The 17,351-nt window shown below is 38.1% G+C and overlaps 1 protein-coding gene across 5 annotated transcripts in view; it reads right to left on the reverse strand.

The window, feature by feature from the left end:
• Window positions 1-8,351: 8,351 nt before the first annotated feature.
• CEP152 (centrosomal protein 152) overlaps window positions 8,352-17,351 on the reverse strand; it is a 94,116-nt gene continuing 85,116 nt past the window's right edge. For 4 of the 5 annotated variants that reach the window (XM_060003587.1, XM_060003584.1, XM_060003585.1 and 1 more), the window contains 3 exons: window positions 13,105-13,261; window positions 12,756-12,859; window positions 8,967-10,313 (listed from right to left, as the gene is read on the reverse strand). In XM_060003587.1, coding sequence (XP_059859570.1) covers window positions 9,274-10,313; window positions 12,756-12,859; window positions 13,105-13,261 — 1,301 coding nt within the window. In that variant the 3' untranslated portion in view covers window positions 8,967-9,273. Of the gene's footprint in view, window positions 8,538-8,966; window positions 10,314-12,755; window positions 12,860-13,104; window positions 13,262-17,351 lie in introns of those variants that run through there. The other variant, XM_060003586.1, reaches the window with a different exon arrangement.

The following is a 17,351-nucleotide window of genomic DNA, read 5'->3' on the forward strand; positions in this document are numbered from 1 at the left end:
TTGCAAATGAAGCAACAAAGGATTAATCTCCAAACTTTACAAGCATCTCACGCAGCTGTATAACAAAAAAACAAACAACCCAATCCAAAAATGGGCAGAAGACCTAAATAGACATTTCTCCAAAGAGGATATACAGATTGCCAACAAATACATGAAAGGATGCTCAACATCATTAATCGTTAGAGAAATGCAAATCAAAACTACAATGAGGTATCACATTACACCAGTCAGAATGGCCATCATCAAAAAATCTAGAAACAATAAATGCTGGAGAGGGTGTGGTGAAAAGGGAACCCTCTTGCACTGTTGGTGGGAATGTAAATTGATACAACCACTATGAAGAACAGTATGGAGGTTCCTTAAAAAACTGAAAATAGAACTACCATATGATCCAGCAATTCTACTACTAGGCATATACCAGAAGAAAACCATAATTCAAAAAGAGTCATGTACCACAATGTTCTTTGCAGCTTTATTTACAATAGCCAGGACATGGAAGCAACCTAAGTGTCCATCAACAGGTGAATGGATAAAGAAGGTATGGAACATATATACAATGGAATATTACTCAGCCATAAAAAGAAACTGAGTTATTTGTAGTGAGATGGATGGACCTAGAGTCTGTCATACAGAGTGAAGTAAGTCACAAAGAGAAAAACAAATACCATATGCTAACACATATATATGGAATCTAAAAAAAAAAAAAAAAAGATTCTGACGAACCTAGGGGCAGAACAGGAATAAAGACACAGAGGTAGAGAATGGACTTGAGGACATGTGGAGGCGAAAAGGCAAGCTGGGACGAAGTGAGAGACTGGCATGGACATATATACACTACCAAATGTAAAATAGAGAGCTAGTGCAAAGCAGCCACATAGCACAGGTAGATCAGCCTGGTGCTTTGTGACCACCTAGAGGGGTGGGATAGGGAGGGTGGGTGGGAGGGAGATGCAAGAAGAAGGAGATATGGGGATATATGTATATGTAGAGCTGATTCACTGTGTTATAAAGCAGAAACTAGCACACCATTGTAAAGCAATTATACTCCAATAAAATAATAAAATAAATTTTAAAAAATTGTGGTAGTTTGGCTGTGTACTCCTTTCATTTACACGCTAATCAATGTAGACCTTCCTTGGTGGTTATGTGTAAGGTGTACGAAATAAAGTAATCTAATCCTATTGAAATTATGGATATCAAAAAGAGGTTAAGGATACCATAAAAGGAGCAGAAAGCAAGAAGACTTCCATTTTTAGGTTGATGGTGAGGGCTTAAATACCTGACAAGGATTTAAAACAAACAAAGATGAAGAAGTAGGAGAGCCATGAGCTTACTTCTCAGTTCAGTTATATCCAGGGCTCAAAATAATCAAGAACCAACCAGATCCATGTGGAAGATAAATTCAGCAAATTTAGGGGGTTTCCTAGAGAAATGATACCTTAATTACTGGGAAAAAGGCATTGTATCTTCAGAAATACAAGTAAGACTTTGAAGAGATGGTGTGTTCCTTTCTCCAGCTGCATGTCAACTCAAGCACTGAAATCCAGTGATAAATTTCAGGCATATCTACATCTGGTCACCAGTTAAGATGACAGAGCTTTCCAAGCCCTAGAAGTTTCACTTCTAGGTTCTTGCTTTTAGAGATGGTTATCAGAGGGTGATGATACACCTTGCCACCCATCCAACAACCACCCAAGTTAGCCTGGTGGACAAATATACTGGATCAACCCACAAATACAGGCCAAAATATGTTTGAGGAGAGAGACATGAGAGAAAGCTATGCCGTTTTCAGGAAGCACTTGCAAACATCTAACACTTTAAAACCCATCTCTAAGAACCCAAGAAAGAAGCAACCATATTTAGGTGGTCATTCATTTCTGCATGGTTTAGAATACAATCTTCAATCTACAGCATTAATAAGTTAGCCAATTCTGCACTATAAATGAACATAAAAATCTAATAGTTTAAAATTTTTTACTATATGACAAACATTATTTCCATTTTCAAAAAGTAATGCTTCAGTTAGATAGCCTCATCCACCAGAGGGCAGACAGCAGAAGCAAGAAGAACTACAATCCTGCAGCCTGTGGAACAAAAACCACATTCACAGAAACACAGACAAGATGAAAAGGCAGAGGGCTATTAACCAGAAGAAGGAACAAGATAAAACTCCAGAAAAACAATTACAGGAAGTGGAGAAAAAGAATGCAGAATAATGATAGTGAAGATGATCCAGGAACTCGGAAAAAGAATGGAGGCAAAGATCGAGAAGATGCGAGAAATGTTTAAAAAAGACCTAGAAGAATTAAAGAACAAACAAACAGAGATGAACAATACAATAACTGAAATAAAAACTACACTAGAAGGAATCAATAGCAGAATAAATGAGGCAGAAGAACGGATAAGTGACCTGGAAGCCACAATGGTGGAATTCACTGCTGTGGAACAGAATAAAGAAAAAAGAATGAAAAGAAATGAAGACAGCCTAAGAGACCTCTGGGACAACATTAAACACAAAAACATCGCATTATAGGGGTCCCAGAAGGAGAAGAGAGAGATAAAGGACCTGAGAAAACCTTTGAAGAGATTATAGTCGAAAACTTCCCTAACATGGGAAAGGAAGTGGCCACCCAAGTCCAGGTAGTGCAGAGAGTCTCATACAGGATAAACCCAAGGAGAAACATGCCGAAACACATAGTAATCAAATTGGCAAAAATTTAAGACAAATAAAAATTATTGAAAGCGGTAAGGGAAAAACAACAAATAACATACAAGGAAACTCCCATAAGGTTAACAGCTGATTTCTCAGCAGAAACTCTACAAGCCAGAAGGGAGTGGCATGATATACTCAAAGTGATGAAAGGGAAGAACCTACAACCAAGATTACTCTACCCGGCAAGGTTATCATTCAGATTTGATGGAGAAATCAAAAGCTTTACAGACAAGCAAAAGCTAAGAGAATACAGCACCACCAAACCAGCTCTACAACAAATGCTAAAGGAACTTCTCTAAGTGGGAAACACAAGGAAGAAAAGGACCTACAAAAACAAACCCAAAACAATTAAGAAAATGGTCATAGGAACATACATATCGATAACTACCTTAAACGTGAATGGATTAAATGCTCCAACCAAAAGACAGAGGCTTGCTGAATAGATACAAAAACAAGACCCATATACATGTTGTCCACCAGAGACCCACTTCAGACATGGGTAAACATACAGACTGAAAGTGAGGGGATGGAAAAAGATATTCCATGCAAATGGAAATCAAAAGAAAGTTGGAGTAGGGCTTCCCTGGTGGCACAGTGGTTGAAAGTCTGCCTGCCGATGCAGGGGACATGGGTTCATGCCCCTGTCCGGGAAGATTCCACATGCCGTGGAGCGGCTAGGCCCATGAGCCATGGCCGCTAAGCCTGTGCGTCCAGAGCCTGTGCTCCACAATGGGAGAGGCCACAACAGTGAGAGGCTCGTGTACCGCAAAAAAAAAAAGAAGAAAGTTGGAGTAGCAATATATGCACCCAACATAGGAGCACTTCACTACATAAGGCAACTGCTAACAGCTATAAAAGAGGAAATCGGCAGTAGCACAATAATAGTCGGGAACTTTAACACCTCACTTACACCAATGGACAGATAATCGAAAAGGAAAATAAGGAAACACAAGCTTTAAATGTCACAATAGACCAGAGAGATTTAATTGATATTTATACAACATTTCATCCAAAAATAGCAGACTGCACTTTATCCTCAAGTGCACAAGGAACATTCTCCAGGATAGATCACATCTTAAGTCACAAATCAAGCCTCAGTAAATTTAAGAAAATTGAAATTATATCTAGCATCTTTTCTGACCACAACGCTATGAGATTAGAAGTGAATTACAAGGGAAAAAAACGTAAAAAGCACAAACACGTGAAGGCTAAACAATACGTTACTAAATAACCAAGAGATCACTGAAGAAATCAAAGAGGAAATCAAAAAGTACCCAGAGACAAATGACAATGCAAACACAACGATCCAAAACCTATGGGATGCAGCAAAAGCAGTTCTAAGAGGGAAGTTTATAGCTATACAAGCCTACCTCAGGAAACAAGAAAAATCTCAAATAAACAATCTAAGCTTACACCTAAAGGAATTAGAGAAAGAAGAACAAACAAAACCCAAAGTTAGCAGAAGGAAAGAAATCATAAAGATCAGATCAGAAATAAATGAAATAGAAACAAAGAAAACAATAGCAAAGATCAATAAAACTAAAAGCTGGTTCTTTGAGGAGATAAAATTAATAAACCATTAGCCAGACTCATCAAGAAAAAGAGGGAGAGGACTCGAATCAATAAAATTAGAAATGATAAAGGAGAAGTTACAACAGACACCGCAGAAATACAAAGCATCCTAAGAGACTACTACAAGCAACTCTGTGCCAATAAAATGGACATCCTGGAAGAAATTGACAGATTCTTAGAAAAGTATAACCTTCCAAGACTGAACCAGGAAGAAATAGAAAATATGAACAGACCAATCACAAGTAATGAAATTGAAACTGTGATTAAAAATCTTCCAACAAACAAAAGCCCAGGACCAGATGGCTTCACAGGTGAACGCTATCAAACATTTAGAGAAGAGCTAACACCCATCCTTCTCAAACTCTTCCAAAAAATTGCAGAGGAAGGAACACTCCCAAACTCATTCTATGAGGCCACCATCAATCACCCTGATACCAAAACCAGACAAAGATACTATAAAAAAAGAAAATTACAGACCAATATCACTGATGAATATAGATGCAAAAATCCTCAACAAAATACTAGCAAACAGAATCCAACAACACATTAAAAGGATCATACACCACCATCAAGTGGGGTTTATCCCAGGGATGCAAGGATTCTTCAATATACATAAATCAAACAATGTGGTACACCATACTAACAAATAGAAGAATAAAAACCATGTGATCATCTCAATAGATGCAGAAAAAGCTTTTGACAAAATTCAACACCCATTTATGATAAAAACCCTCCAGAAAAATGGGCAAAGAGGGAACCTACCTCAACATAATAAAGGTCATATATGACAAAACATCATTCTCAATGGTGAAAAACTGAAAGCATTTCCTCTAAGATCAGGAACGAGACAAGGATGTCCACTCTCACAACTGTTATTCAACATAGTTTTGGAAGTCCTAGCCACAGTAATCAGAGAAGAAAAAGAAAAAAAGGAATACAAATTGGAAAAGAAGAAGTAAAACTGTCACTGATGCAGATGACATGATACTATACATAGAGAATCCTAAGGATGCCACCAGAAAACTACTAGAGCTAATCAATGAATTTGGTAAAGTAGCAGGATACAAAATTAATGCACAGAAATCTCTCACATTCCTATAGACTAATGATGAAAATCTGAAAGAAAAATTATAGAAACACTTCCATTTACCATTGCAACAAAAGTAATAAAATAAGACCTGTATGCAGAAAAGTATGACACTGTTGAAAGAAACTAAAGATGATATGAACAGATGGAGAGATACATCATGTTCTTGGATTGGAAGAATCAACATTGTGAAAATGACTATACTACCCAAAGCAATCTACAGATTCAATGCAATCCCTATCAAATTACCAATGGCATTTTTTACGGAACTAGAACAAATCATCTTAAAATTTGTATGGAGACACAAAAGACCCCGAATAGCCAAAGTAGTCTTGAGGGAAAAAAACGGAGCTGGAGGAATCAGACTCCCTGACTTCAGGCTATACTACACAGCTACAGTAATCAAGACAATATGATACTGGCACAACAACAGAAACATAGATCAATGGAACAAGATAGAAAGCCCAGAAAGAAACCCACGGACCTATGGTCAACTAATCTGTGACAAAGGAGGCAAGGATATACAATGGAGAAAAGACAGTCTCTTCAGTAAGTGGTGCTCCGAAAACTGGACAGCTACATGTAAAAGAATGAAATTAGAACACTCCCTAACACCATACACAAAAATAAACTCAAAATGGATTAGAGGGCTTCCCTGGTGGCACAGTGGTTGGGAGTCCCCCTGCCGATGCAGGGGACGCGGGTTCGTGACCCGGTCTGGGAGGATCCCACATGCCGCGGAGCGGCTGGGCCCATGGGCCGTGGCCGCTGAGCCTGCGTGTCCGGAGCCTGTGCTCCGCAACGGGAGAGGCCACAACAGTGAGAGGCCCGCGTACCGCAAAAAAAAAAAAAAAAAAAAAGGATTAGAGACCTAAAAGTAAGACCAGGCACGATAAACCTCTTAGAGGAAAACATAGGAAGAACACTCTTTGACATAAATCACATCAAGATCTTTTTTGATCCACCTTCTAGAGTAATGGAAATAAAAACAAAACTAAACAAATGGGACTTAATGAAACTTCAAAGCTTCTGCATAGCAAAGGAAACTATAAACAAGATGAAAAGACAACCCTCAGAATGGGAGAAAATATTTGTAAAGGAATCAACAGCCAAGGATTAATCTCCAAAATATATAAACAGCTCATGCAGCTCAATATTAAAAAAACAAACAGGGCTTCCCTGGTGGTGCAGTAGTTGAGAGTCCGCCTGCCGATGCAGGGGACGCAGGCTCGTGCCCTGGTCCAGGAAGATCCCACATGTTACAGAGCAGCTGGGCCCGTGAGCCATGGTCGCTGAGCCTGCGCATCCGGAGCCTGTGCTCCGCAACAGGAGAGGTCACAACAGTGAGAGGCCCGCATACCGCAAAAACAAACAAACAAACAACCCAATCCAAAAATAGGCAGAAGATCTAAATAGACATTTCTCCAAAGAAGACATACAAATGGCCAAGAAGCACATGAAAAGCTGCTCAACATCACTAATTATTAGAGAAATGCAAATCAAAACTACAATGAGGTATCACCTCACACCAGTCAGAATAGGCATCATCAGAAAATCTACAAACAACAAATGCTGGAGAGGGTGCGGAGAAAAGGAAACCCTCTTGCACTGTTGGTGGGAATATAAATTGATACAGCCACTATGGAGAACAGTATGGAGGTTCCTTAAAAATAGAGTTACCATATGATCCAGCAATCCCACTACTGGGCATATACCCAGAGAAAACCATAATTGAAAAAGACACATGCACCCCAATGTTCATTGCAGCACTATTTACAATAGCCAGGACATGGAAGCAACCTAAATGCCCCTCGACAGACGAATGGATAAAGAAGATGTGGTACATATATACAATGGAATATTACTCGGCCATAAAAAGGAACGAAATTGAGTCATTTGTAGAGATGTGGATGCATCTAGAGACTGTCATACAGAGTGAAGTAAGTCAGAAAGAGAAAAACAAATACCGTACATTAACACATATATGTGGAATCTAGAAAAATGCTACTGATGAACCGGTTTGCAGGGCAGAAATTGAGACACAGATGTAGAGAATAAATGTTTGGACACCTGCGGGGGGAAAACGGCGGGGGGTAGGGGTGGGAGTGGGATGAATTGGGCGCTTGGGATTGACATGTATACACTGATGTGTATAAAACTGATGACTAATAAGAACCTGCTGTATAGAAAAAATAAATAAAATTAAAAAATTAAAAAGAAAAAAGAATACCAGACGGTGATGAAGTACCAGAGAGCAGGGAGGTAACACGATCTGATTTTCATTTCAGAAAAAGCACTCAAAAGCTGGGTGGAGGTGGTGTGGAGGTTGTTGATGCAATTAGAAGTGGAAGGACCAGTGTGGCTGCCGTTAGAGTAACCCAAGTGAGAAGGTCTTGGTGAAAAAGTCATTATGGCTATTATAGTAGTAGTAGTAGTAGTAAGTACATCATCCTTCTAAAACAGTGGGTTTTGCCTCTATAAAGCCCAACACCTTCATTAATATTAAGTATTTTGTAAAACCCATTTTAAGACAAAACTTAACAATGATATAACCTACCTACACCTTCAGGAAAAAAGAAATTTGAAAATAAACTTTGAGTAAGATCACATGTCTTTCAAAATGCCACTGCTCAGACACAGCTAGACTAGAAGACGTAATGTAGTCAGAACCAGAACCAGAACTGACAGCTCTAAATGCTGACTGATATAAATGCACTAAGTTAGCAACTTAAATTCCTCTACGACCTTTGCCACTGTAATGTGAGTTTCCCAAAACACTGAACCAGTCAAATTCCAAAGCAAGACAAAACGCAATCTTTTGTCCATTTTCCCAGCAGTTATATTCCTGAAAAAGTCAGTGTCTATTAAAACCATACAGAAGTATTTGGTGTTCACAAGCATAATGAAGTTAAGTTCCAAGTTCTGGTCACTATAATCAGATTTTTCATCTATGTGAATGACTGGTGTGGCATCTTGAAAGACTCCTAGGTTGGGAACCAACTTACTGAGATGCTTCACTGCCCCATGCATTGCTGGATGTCTGACCTCTCTGGACCTAGTCCATTTTCATTGTGAAGTCCAAAAATATTCCCCAATAAAGTCATGAAATACTGTATTAGACAATACCATTTTTGTCGACAATCATTAGTGTAAAGTAGGCAGAATCTAAAAAAAAAAAAAAAAAAGTAATGCTTCAGATGAAGGAAAGACTATGAAACCATAAAAGAGACAAAGTCTCTGGGTGTCACAGGAGATTTGAAATAACGCAAATGCCAACTAAAAAAATTCAGACTAATATTTGAATTAATGAAGCCAGGACACAGCTATGTATTTTGTGGCAATCTTTGCAATACTTCTTTTCCACTAACTGAAAGCAAGGATCAAAATCTTGAGTACGGATTTCCAGGAAAACTATGTGTAGAGTAAATCTATAGCCTCATTCAACATGGCTAATTTCAAAAATTAAATCTGGCTGAGCATACGTACGAATCATCAAGGTTTATATGTTTTTCTAGATGAATCTCAAATTATGTCAATATAACATTTCTACATTATGAATTTAAAAATAATTCATAACAATTCTACAGACCATATGCAAGTTTATTTAAATAATTTAACACTGCACAGAGAGCTAATTTATAAGTATAAAAATAGGTGGTTTAGCAACCAAATACAAGCACCACACAGAAGCAGATTACACATACACGATTAGCCCTTTAGAAGACTAAGGCAACCTTAGTATCTCAAGTAATTTTATGAGAATACTTTACTCATATGATAGTCAGACGTCATTAAAACATCTCAAAATATGCAGAACCCACAAATATTTTTCAGTATGAAGTCTTCTCTTCCAGTTTTCTTATCAATATATTAATGATTCTTCTTAAATACTGTATAACAGTTAGTCTAGATTGACAAATGGGCTATCAAAGCCACTATCTTGTTGGTTAGACAGAGGAGCAATTAATTTTCTTGAAGACTGTGGACACACTGCAGATGGTACTGTACTGCTCAGCTTTTTGAAATCTGACTTTAATATATCAGCCTTATGATGAGGTGGGTGTCCAAGAGTCATGCTGATCTTCCCTGGCGGGGAATACGTGGTTTCTTCTGACAGGTCTGGAGCATGACCACTTTGACATTTCATAGGTTGATGAATCATACTGTTTTTCTCTGAATCTAAAGGAAAACTTGCTGCTGAAAACTGTTTGAAATTAACAGATTCGTCCAGCATATCCAGAGTTTCTTGTGGCCTATCATGCAAAAATGACACTTCATAATTGTTGCAGGGTAGAGCGGCACTGTTGGAATGCCAGCTTACAGAGTCACTGAGGTCCCCTCCATCCTTTACCGGAGTTTCCTTAACACCCAAACTTTGACTTTTCTCAGATGCAGCATTTTCACTTGCCATCAGTGGATTACACTTGTATACTTTTAAACCAAGTCTTTCATTAGGACTTCGAAAAGTTATATGCGTGGACTCGGATTCAGAAAGACTAGGGGTATATCTAGGTGAGGGTTTATTTCCGAAGGATCCGAGAAAGGGGTGTGCAGTTGAGTGCTGGAGTGATTCAGAGACAGTATCACCGAGGAGGTCTATCTTCTTGTGCAAACCAAAGCCTCTTTCACCTTTGCAAGGAACAAACTCAGGAGAAACATTCCTTGGCAAACTGTCTAGGTGTTTGTGACTGTTACCCCCGAACTGAAAGCGTGGATGTGACTCTTTGGAATGCTCATGCTTTCTGTCCCCGTGCTCTGCGTCCTCTAATCGTCTTTGTAAGTTACAGGCAGCCCTCCTCTTAGGAGCTTGGTCACACATACTTCTAGGGATAGTTTTTATACTGTTTGATTTGCTTTCACTGTGACACGATATATTCTGATTCACATCATTTCTTTTTGATTTTTCAACTCCAGTCAGCATCTCTGAAGTCAGAGGCAATACTATTGTATACAAGGGAACACAAAATTAGGGGAAAACAAAATTAGGAGAAAATTAACACTGAAAGAGGAGAAAAAATATATGTTTTTATGTATTTCCAAGGGATGCATATATATTTTAATCATTCTCAAAGAAAATACATCAATGCTGGACATTTAAAAATATTCTTTTACATATATCTATTAGATAAAGCTGAGTAATTCTGTTAATGAAATCTGTTATTATTGCTATCCACCTGCTGTATTATTTTCTGTAATAGTTGGTACAGCATTTCAAGAGCCAACTGCAACATTTCCAGTCTTGCTGCTCTGATGTCAAATATGGAGTTTCTGATGGAGAAAGTTTGGTGGAAGAACCCACCCAACCCAAGACAGACAGACACAGACACACACACACACACACACACACACATCCCTCTCACACACTTTCTCTCTTTTTCTCAAAGCTAAAATAGTTTCTGATTTAATTAGCTAAGACACTAAATCTGATCAGAAGCAGAACAGCCACACAGCATAGAATCAGAGGCATCATATCTCAAAGTAGGGTACCCTGGTCCTTAAAGTCTCTGAAAAGGGTTTGTTTCTGCTGGGGACATTATTCATTATTTGCAGTTGCCCCAAATCTAGAAAACTCTTTTCTTGTTATATGCCAGTGCCCTTCTATAGCCAAGGTTCACATCGCCATTCCAAAATTTACACAAATAATCTCTGTGCTTTTATTTGAAGAACGTTTACCAACATCAATCTTGGGAATTCCTGAACAGTCTTTGCTTCAAGCTTTCCAGAAGTGCAAAAACCCCATTTCCTCACAGATATGTTCAAATCCTCCCAGTGTGACTGGGAATTTACTAATTTTTTTCATGTTTTTCCATCAGCTTTTGATTCATATATTCTTAAGTTATTTTATTTTGAACAGAAAGAATTCATTTATAGCTTCTTGGGAGGTTGCTCCTTTATCATTATGAACTATCACTTTGGTCAGTTTAATGCTAACTCTAATTTACCTAATATTGTATTTAACTCTATAATTTATCTAATATCAACATTGCATTGCTTGGTATATCACTTTCCAGCCCTTTATTTTGAATTTTTGACAATGTTCTTATCTGGAATAACATATGTCTAGAATATTTAAAACTGTTTGAAAATTGTGGTCTTTTAATAAGTGAGTTTCACCAATTCACATTTAGTGTGACTGCTGATGTTTCAACCTACTATTATTTTCTATTTACCCATGCTTTCTACATGTATTTTTCCTCTTTCTAGATTATTAGATTGAAACGTTTTCTTCCAAGTTTTACCCCTACTACTTTGAAAATTGTATATTCTATTTCTCTATTAGCCTTAAATTTTTATACACATACTTAAACTTGTATTTTTCTAGCAATCTCTAGAGTTATCAGTATCTACATCTTCTCCTTGAAAATAGTATAAATCTTAGCATATTGTTAGTTTCCTCTATAATATCCTCCTACATCTTTCTGAGAATACTGTATTTTTCTAACATTCTCAGGTCCTGTTGTTTGTTCTATTAATTCTATCTTTTTAGGTATAAGTTCTGTTGTGGATTTTTTTTTTTTTTTTTTTTTTTGCTTTGTCTTATTTTGAGTTTGGTATCTTTCTTCATGGTGCTGGCTTTCTATAAATATGTGGTAATTCTTGGTTGAATGCTTATCTTTCAGATGTCCTGAGTACAGTATCTGCTGCTTGTTTAAAGGAGTTGGAAGTGGAGCGGGAAGGAATGAGCAGCAGGGTAGAAAGATCTGATACCTGGTACTCTGGGATTTGGGCTCTCAGCTCCTCCTCGGTGTGGCTAGCCACCTAGAGCACTGCCCAGTTCCCAGACTCTCTGTTCTTGTTGCTCTTACCTAGCCCAATCTGAGGTTCAGGAAGAAAGATAAGTAGAAATAAAGAGGGCAATCCCACCTGGTTTCAGCTGCTCTGGAACACCAGCTAATTACCCCATTGGTATCCCCTAGGCTTACTACTTCTCCTGGAACATACCACCTTCACACGTAGAACAGTTTCAATATTGCTCCCACTTGTAACTATCATCTTCTGGGAGTTTTGAACTGAGGTTTCCATCTTCAGTTTACAGTGTTTGCCTTCTTTCAGGGATTTCTCACAGCCTCTGATTTATCAGTTGTAACTTTTAAAAGCTCAGTTACAATTTCTTCCTTTTCTCCTTCTATACTGTCGTTTAAAATCTTTTCTATCATTTCTAGGGATGGAAGCAGCAGGAGGAAGCTGGTGGGTAAGCTCAGTCTGACTACTTGAACTGGAAACTCTACACTGTTTTTTGGTAAGTTTCCAGTTTAAGTAAAACATGCACACAATAGGATAACTCAGCTCTCACTCCTTACATTCTCTACTCTCATACTAAAGATATTAAATATCTAAAAAAGAGGGAGAGAAAAATCCTTCAAGTAACTCATTTTGACATACCTGACTGTGTCGTTTTGCTCTGGGATCTATTAGAAATAGGTGTTTCCAGCAATTTTGCCATCATAACAAGTTTGCTAGCAGCATTCATAATCTTTTTCTCAGCCCTGTGGGGAATTCCAGAATATGAAATTAATACAGTTTAAAGGAAAAAAGAAGTTTCCTTAGCCCCAGGATTTCTGTTTTCCTATATGCTCTGCCACCACTTAGGGCAGCACAGACATTAAGCCTCTCTTAATCCCTAATGGCTCATCATGTAGACACAGTTAATTCTGTGGCTAAGGAAAATGCTTAGAAAATGACAACATGCTGTCCTGGTACTCTCAGGACACACTGTTCAGACAGAACTTACCCTTCCTCTTTTCCATCATCCTGCAAAATCTGCTGGAGGCAAATCAAATAATATTTGCGCATCTTTCGGGAGGTTTCTTGACGTTCTCGCAATACCTCTGCTTTTACCATTTCCGCAGCTCTTTCCTTACTCTCCTGAATATAACGAAGCATATCACCTGGGGGCGGGGGGAATCCCCACAAAATGCACGTTTATTAGCAGTTTTTCCAAAACAGGAGAGGCAGACTTCAGACCAATTTTCTGGGAGATGAAGTGACTGGATGTATAGTTTAAACATTATAGGTTTCTACAATCATTAAAATGGAATATTTCCGGTCACCATTTTGGTAGACTCAAAGCAGGAGTAATCCAAAAGTCCTTTTACAATGATGACAGACATATATGGTAAGGAAACATGGCACATCCCCCAGGGAAACTGTCATATTTTGAAACACTGAAGCAAGCAGTTATCATTAATATGAGGCACAGATATTTATACATTTCAATTACATATTACGTCTAGTTAAGACAAGAGAAAAAAGAAATATACAGAAAGGGTAAGGCAGAAAGGAAGAGAGAAGCAGACAAAGAAAGAGAGAAATGAGATAATATGAGCTGGATTCATATTCTTCTGTTTACTTGTGCTCTGAAAATCCATGTTTCATTATTTATTCAATTTTCTGGCAGCACTTTTGAGTGTCCAACTAAATATAATACTACAATCCATGAGAGATACGTACAAAATGCTATTGCAGGGAGAAAGATGAGACTTATGATGCCTCCTGAAATTTACATTTCAAAATAGTTCACAGCTTTCAAGTCTTCCTTTTATGTTTAACTCAGTGTGCTTTGATTGGAACTACCACTATTTAAGGTTAACATTTTGTCCTAAATCCAGGACTACATCCTACCTCTAGAATATTATCATCCCTATTATATTAAGGATTCCAACTCATAATGGAATCTCCCTCAATATCAGTAAGCTCTTCCTGAAAATTACACATTCTATGCAAAAATGCTAAGTGGAAGACTATTTTTCATTACTTCAAGTGGGAAAAATTCTGATGGAGTACATGTCAAAACAAAACTTCCAACCAACTTCTAAAATGTAAAACAATACACATAAATACACAAGTTATCATGTTAGGATGAAAAAGAAAAGCTTAAAATTTCACTTTCCAATCACTATAATTGTTAACAAAAAGTAAATTTCTTTCTAGTAATATGTACTCTGTTAGTACTGGCAACAGCTAAGAAGCACATTCTCTATACTGATACTGAGTGGGCTTTTCAAAACATCCCCACCATGATTCTGATGATCTACCAATTATATTTGGAACTTGAGACCTTTCCCACTCATTCTGTTTAAAATGAATGCAATTTTAGTAGGTAAATATACATTTCTTGTACATAAACACTGGTATTGTTCTGGGACATACATACCAACTATGCAATATTGCAATTAAAAACCAGGAGATATTCTACTAGGAAAACATAAACCATAGAAATGTTCTGCAGGATATGCGACACCACCTAGTACTACAGGACTTGATAAATAAATTTACATCTATGACATAATCCATTATGAAAATAATAGAGACAACAGAACAATTCCTAATTACATCCATTTTTCATGGTCCTTAAAAGTTTATGGAAGAAAGTAGTAATTGCTCATTTAAACTCATATGACATTTTCTTTGGTAGTAGTTATTTAAGTTGTAAGATTATGAAATTTTTAGTTTAATATTAGTGTCCAAGAAGAAAAATCTTGGAAGCAGTTCAAGACGGCAGTACAGGAAATCCTGAACTCACATCCTCCCACGGACACACCAAATCTACAGCTACATATGGAACAACTGTCTCTGAAAAAGACCTGAGAACTAGCCCAAGAGCCACCCCACACAAAGGACAAAGGGGACACATCAAGGTGAGTAGGAGATGCAGAGATGCAATCTTGCCAAAACCTTCACCCTTGGCATGACATCCCACAATCAGGAGGAATATCACAAAAACAAAGCTTCTCCCTGAGGAGCAAGGGGTTTGAGCCCCACATCAGGTGCCCCAACCCTTAGGACCTGCTCCAGAGAGATGAGCCCCCAAAACACCTGGCTTTGAAAACTAATGGGGCTTACGTCCAGAAGACACAAAGTGCTGTAGGAACCTGAGATTCCACTCCTACAGGACTCACGCACAGACTCACTCAACTCAGGAACCCAGTGCAAAAACAGCAGCATTAAAAATGCCTAGACCTTATGTTAAGGGAGATGTACTTGCTGATCTTAAAGCATCTGCCAGAAGGGCAGGATCTGTTAGAACTCTCCCAGGGAACAGAGGTGCTGGCGGGAACCATTTTTGTACTCTTCTACCTTACTAGTATTGGCCCTTGCAGGCGCCATTTTTATACTCTCCCTCTACCTTGCTAGAGCCACTTGCCCCACTCTTGGACTCCATGGTGGCCCCACCATGCCACACCCAGCCTGGTGTTCCACTGAAGCCCCACCACACCAAACCCAGCAGGTGTGCACAGTTCACACAGGGGACACCCCTTGAACACCTGGCTCTGGTGGCTAGAGGGCTTGCATTTCTGGACCCCACAGGACTGAAACAACTGGAGAGATAATTCTTGGCAAGCTACAACCCCCAGGACACTGCACAGACAGCAGCCTGAAACACACCCCAGTCTTCCTGTGACCACTCCTTCAAGACTGGGAGAGGTAGCTGTTACATAGAAATAAACACATAGAGAGTCAAGCATAATGAAGAAACAGAGAAATATGTTCCAAATGAAAGAACCAGACAAAACCCCAGAAAAAACCCTTAATGAAAGGGATGTAAGTAACTTACCTGATAAAGAGTTCAAAGTAATGGTCATAAAGACGCTCACCAATAAGAATGAACACAGAGAGAACTTCAACAGAAAAATAGGAAATACAAGAAATGTTAAAGAGACTCACTTCAGATGTAAGGACATATACAGGCTAAAAGGGAAGGGATGGAAAAATGTTTCATGCAAATGGAAACCAAAAGAAAGCTGCAGTAGCTTAGCAAATTCCTAAAATTTGTGTGGAACCACAAAAGATCCCAAATAGCCAAAACAATCTTGAAAAAGAACAACAAAGGCTGGAGGCATCATGCTTCCTGGTTTCAAACTACAATACAAAGCTATAGTAATTAAAACAGTTTGGTATTGACATCACAGACAAACAGATCAATGAAACAATATACAGAGCCCAGAAATAAACCCCCTCACACATGGTCAATTAATTTACAACAAAGGAGGCAAGAATATACAATGGGGAAAGGACAATCTCTTCAAAAAATTGTGATGGGAAAACTGGGTAGCCACATTCAAAAGAATCAGACTGGACTACTTTCTTTATACCATACACAAAATCAACTCAAAATGGATTAAGGACTTGATTGTAAGACCAGAAACTATAAAACTCCTAGAAGAAAACACTGGCAGTAAGCTCACTGACATTGGTCTTAGTGATATTTTTTTGGCTCTAACTCCAAAAGCAGTGGCAATATATACAAAAATAAACAAGTGGGACTACACCAAACTGAAATGCTCTGCAGAGCAAAGGAAACCATCAACAAAATAAAAAAGGCAACCTATTGAATGGGAGAAGATATTTGCAAATTATATATCCAATAAGGATTAATTTCCAAAATATACAAAGAACTCATACAACTCAATAACAACAAAAAACAATCAATCTGATTAAAAATGGGCAGAAGATCTGAATAGACAGGTTTCCAAAGAAAACATAGATATGGACAACAAATATATGAAAAGATGCTCAACATCACTAATCATCAGGGAAATGCAAATCAAAATCACAATAAGATATCACCTCATACCTGTTAGAATGGCTACCATCAAAAAGACAAAGAAGTGTTAGTGAGCATGTGGAGAAAAGGGAAACCCTATGCATTGTTGATGGGAATGCAAACTGGTACAGCCACTATGGGAAACAATATGGAGATTCCTCAAAAAAAGAAAAATAGTACTACTATATGATCCAGCAATTTCACTTCTGGGTATTTACCAAAAGAAAATGAAAACACTAATTCAAAAAGATACACGTGTGCCTATGTTCATTGCAGCATCATTTACAATAGCCAAGATAGCCAAACAACTTAAGCATCCATCAATGGATGAATGGATAAAGAAGATGTGGTACATACATACAATGATACTACTTGGCCATAAAAAAGAATGAAATTGCTTGCCATTTGTGACAACCTGGGTGGATCTTGAGGGC

This window comes from Delphinus delphis, chromosome 2, assembly GCF_949987515.2.
Source record: "Delphinus delphis chromosome 2, mDelDel1.2, whole genome shotgun sequence".
Taxonomy (NCBI): Eukaryota; Metazoa; Chordata; class Mammalia; order Artiodactyla; family Delphinidae; genus Delphinus; species Delphinus delphis.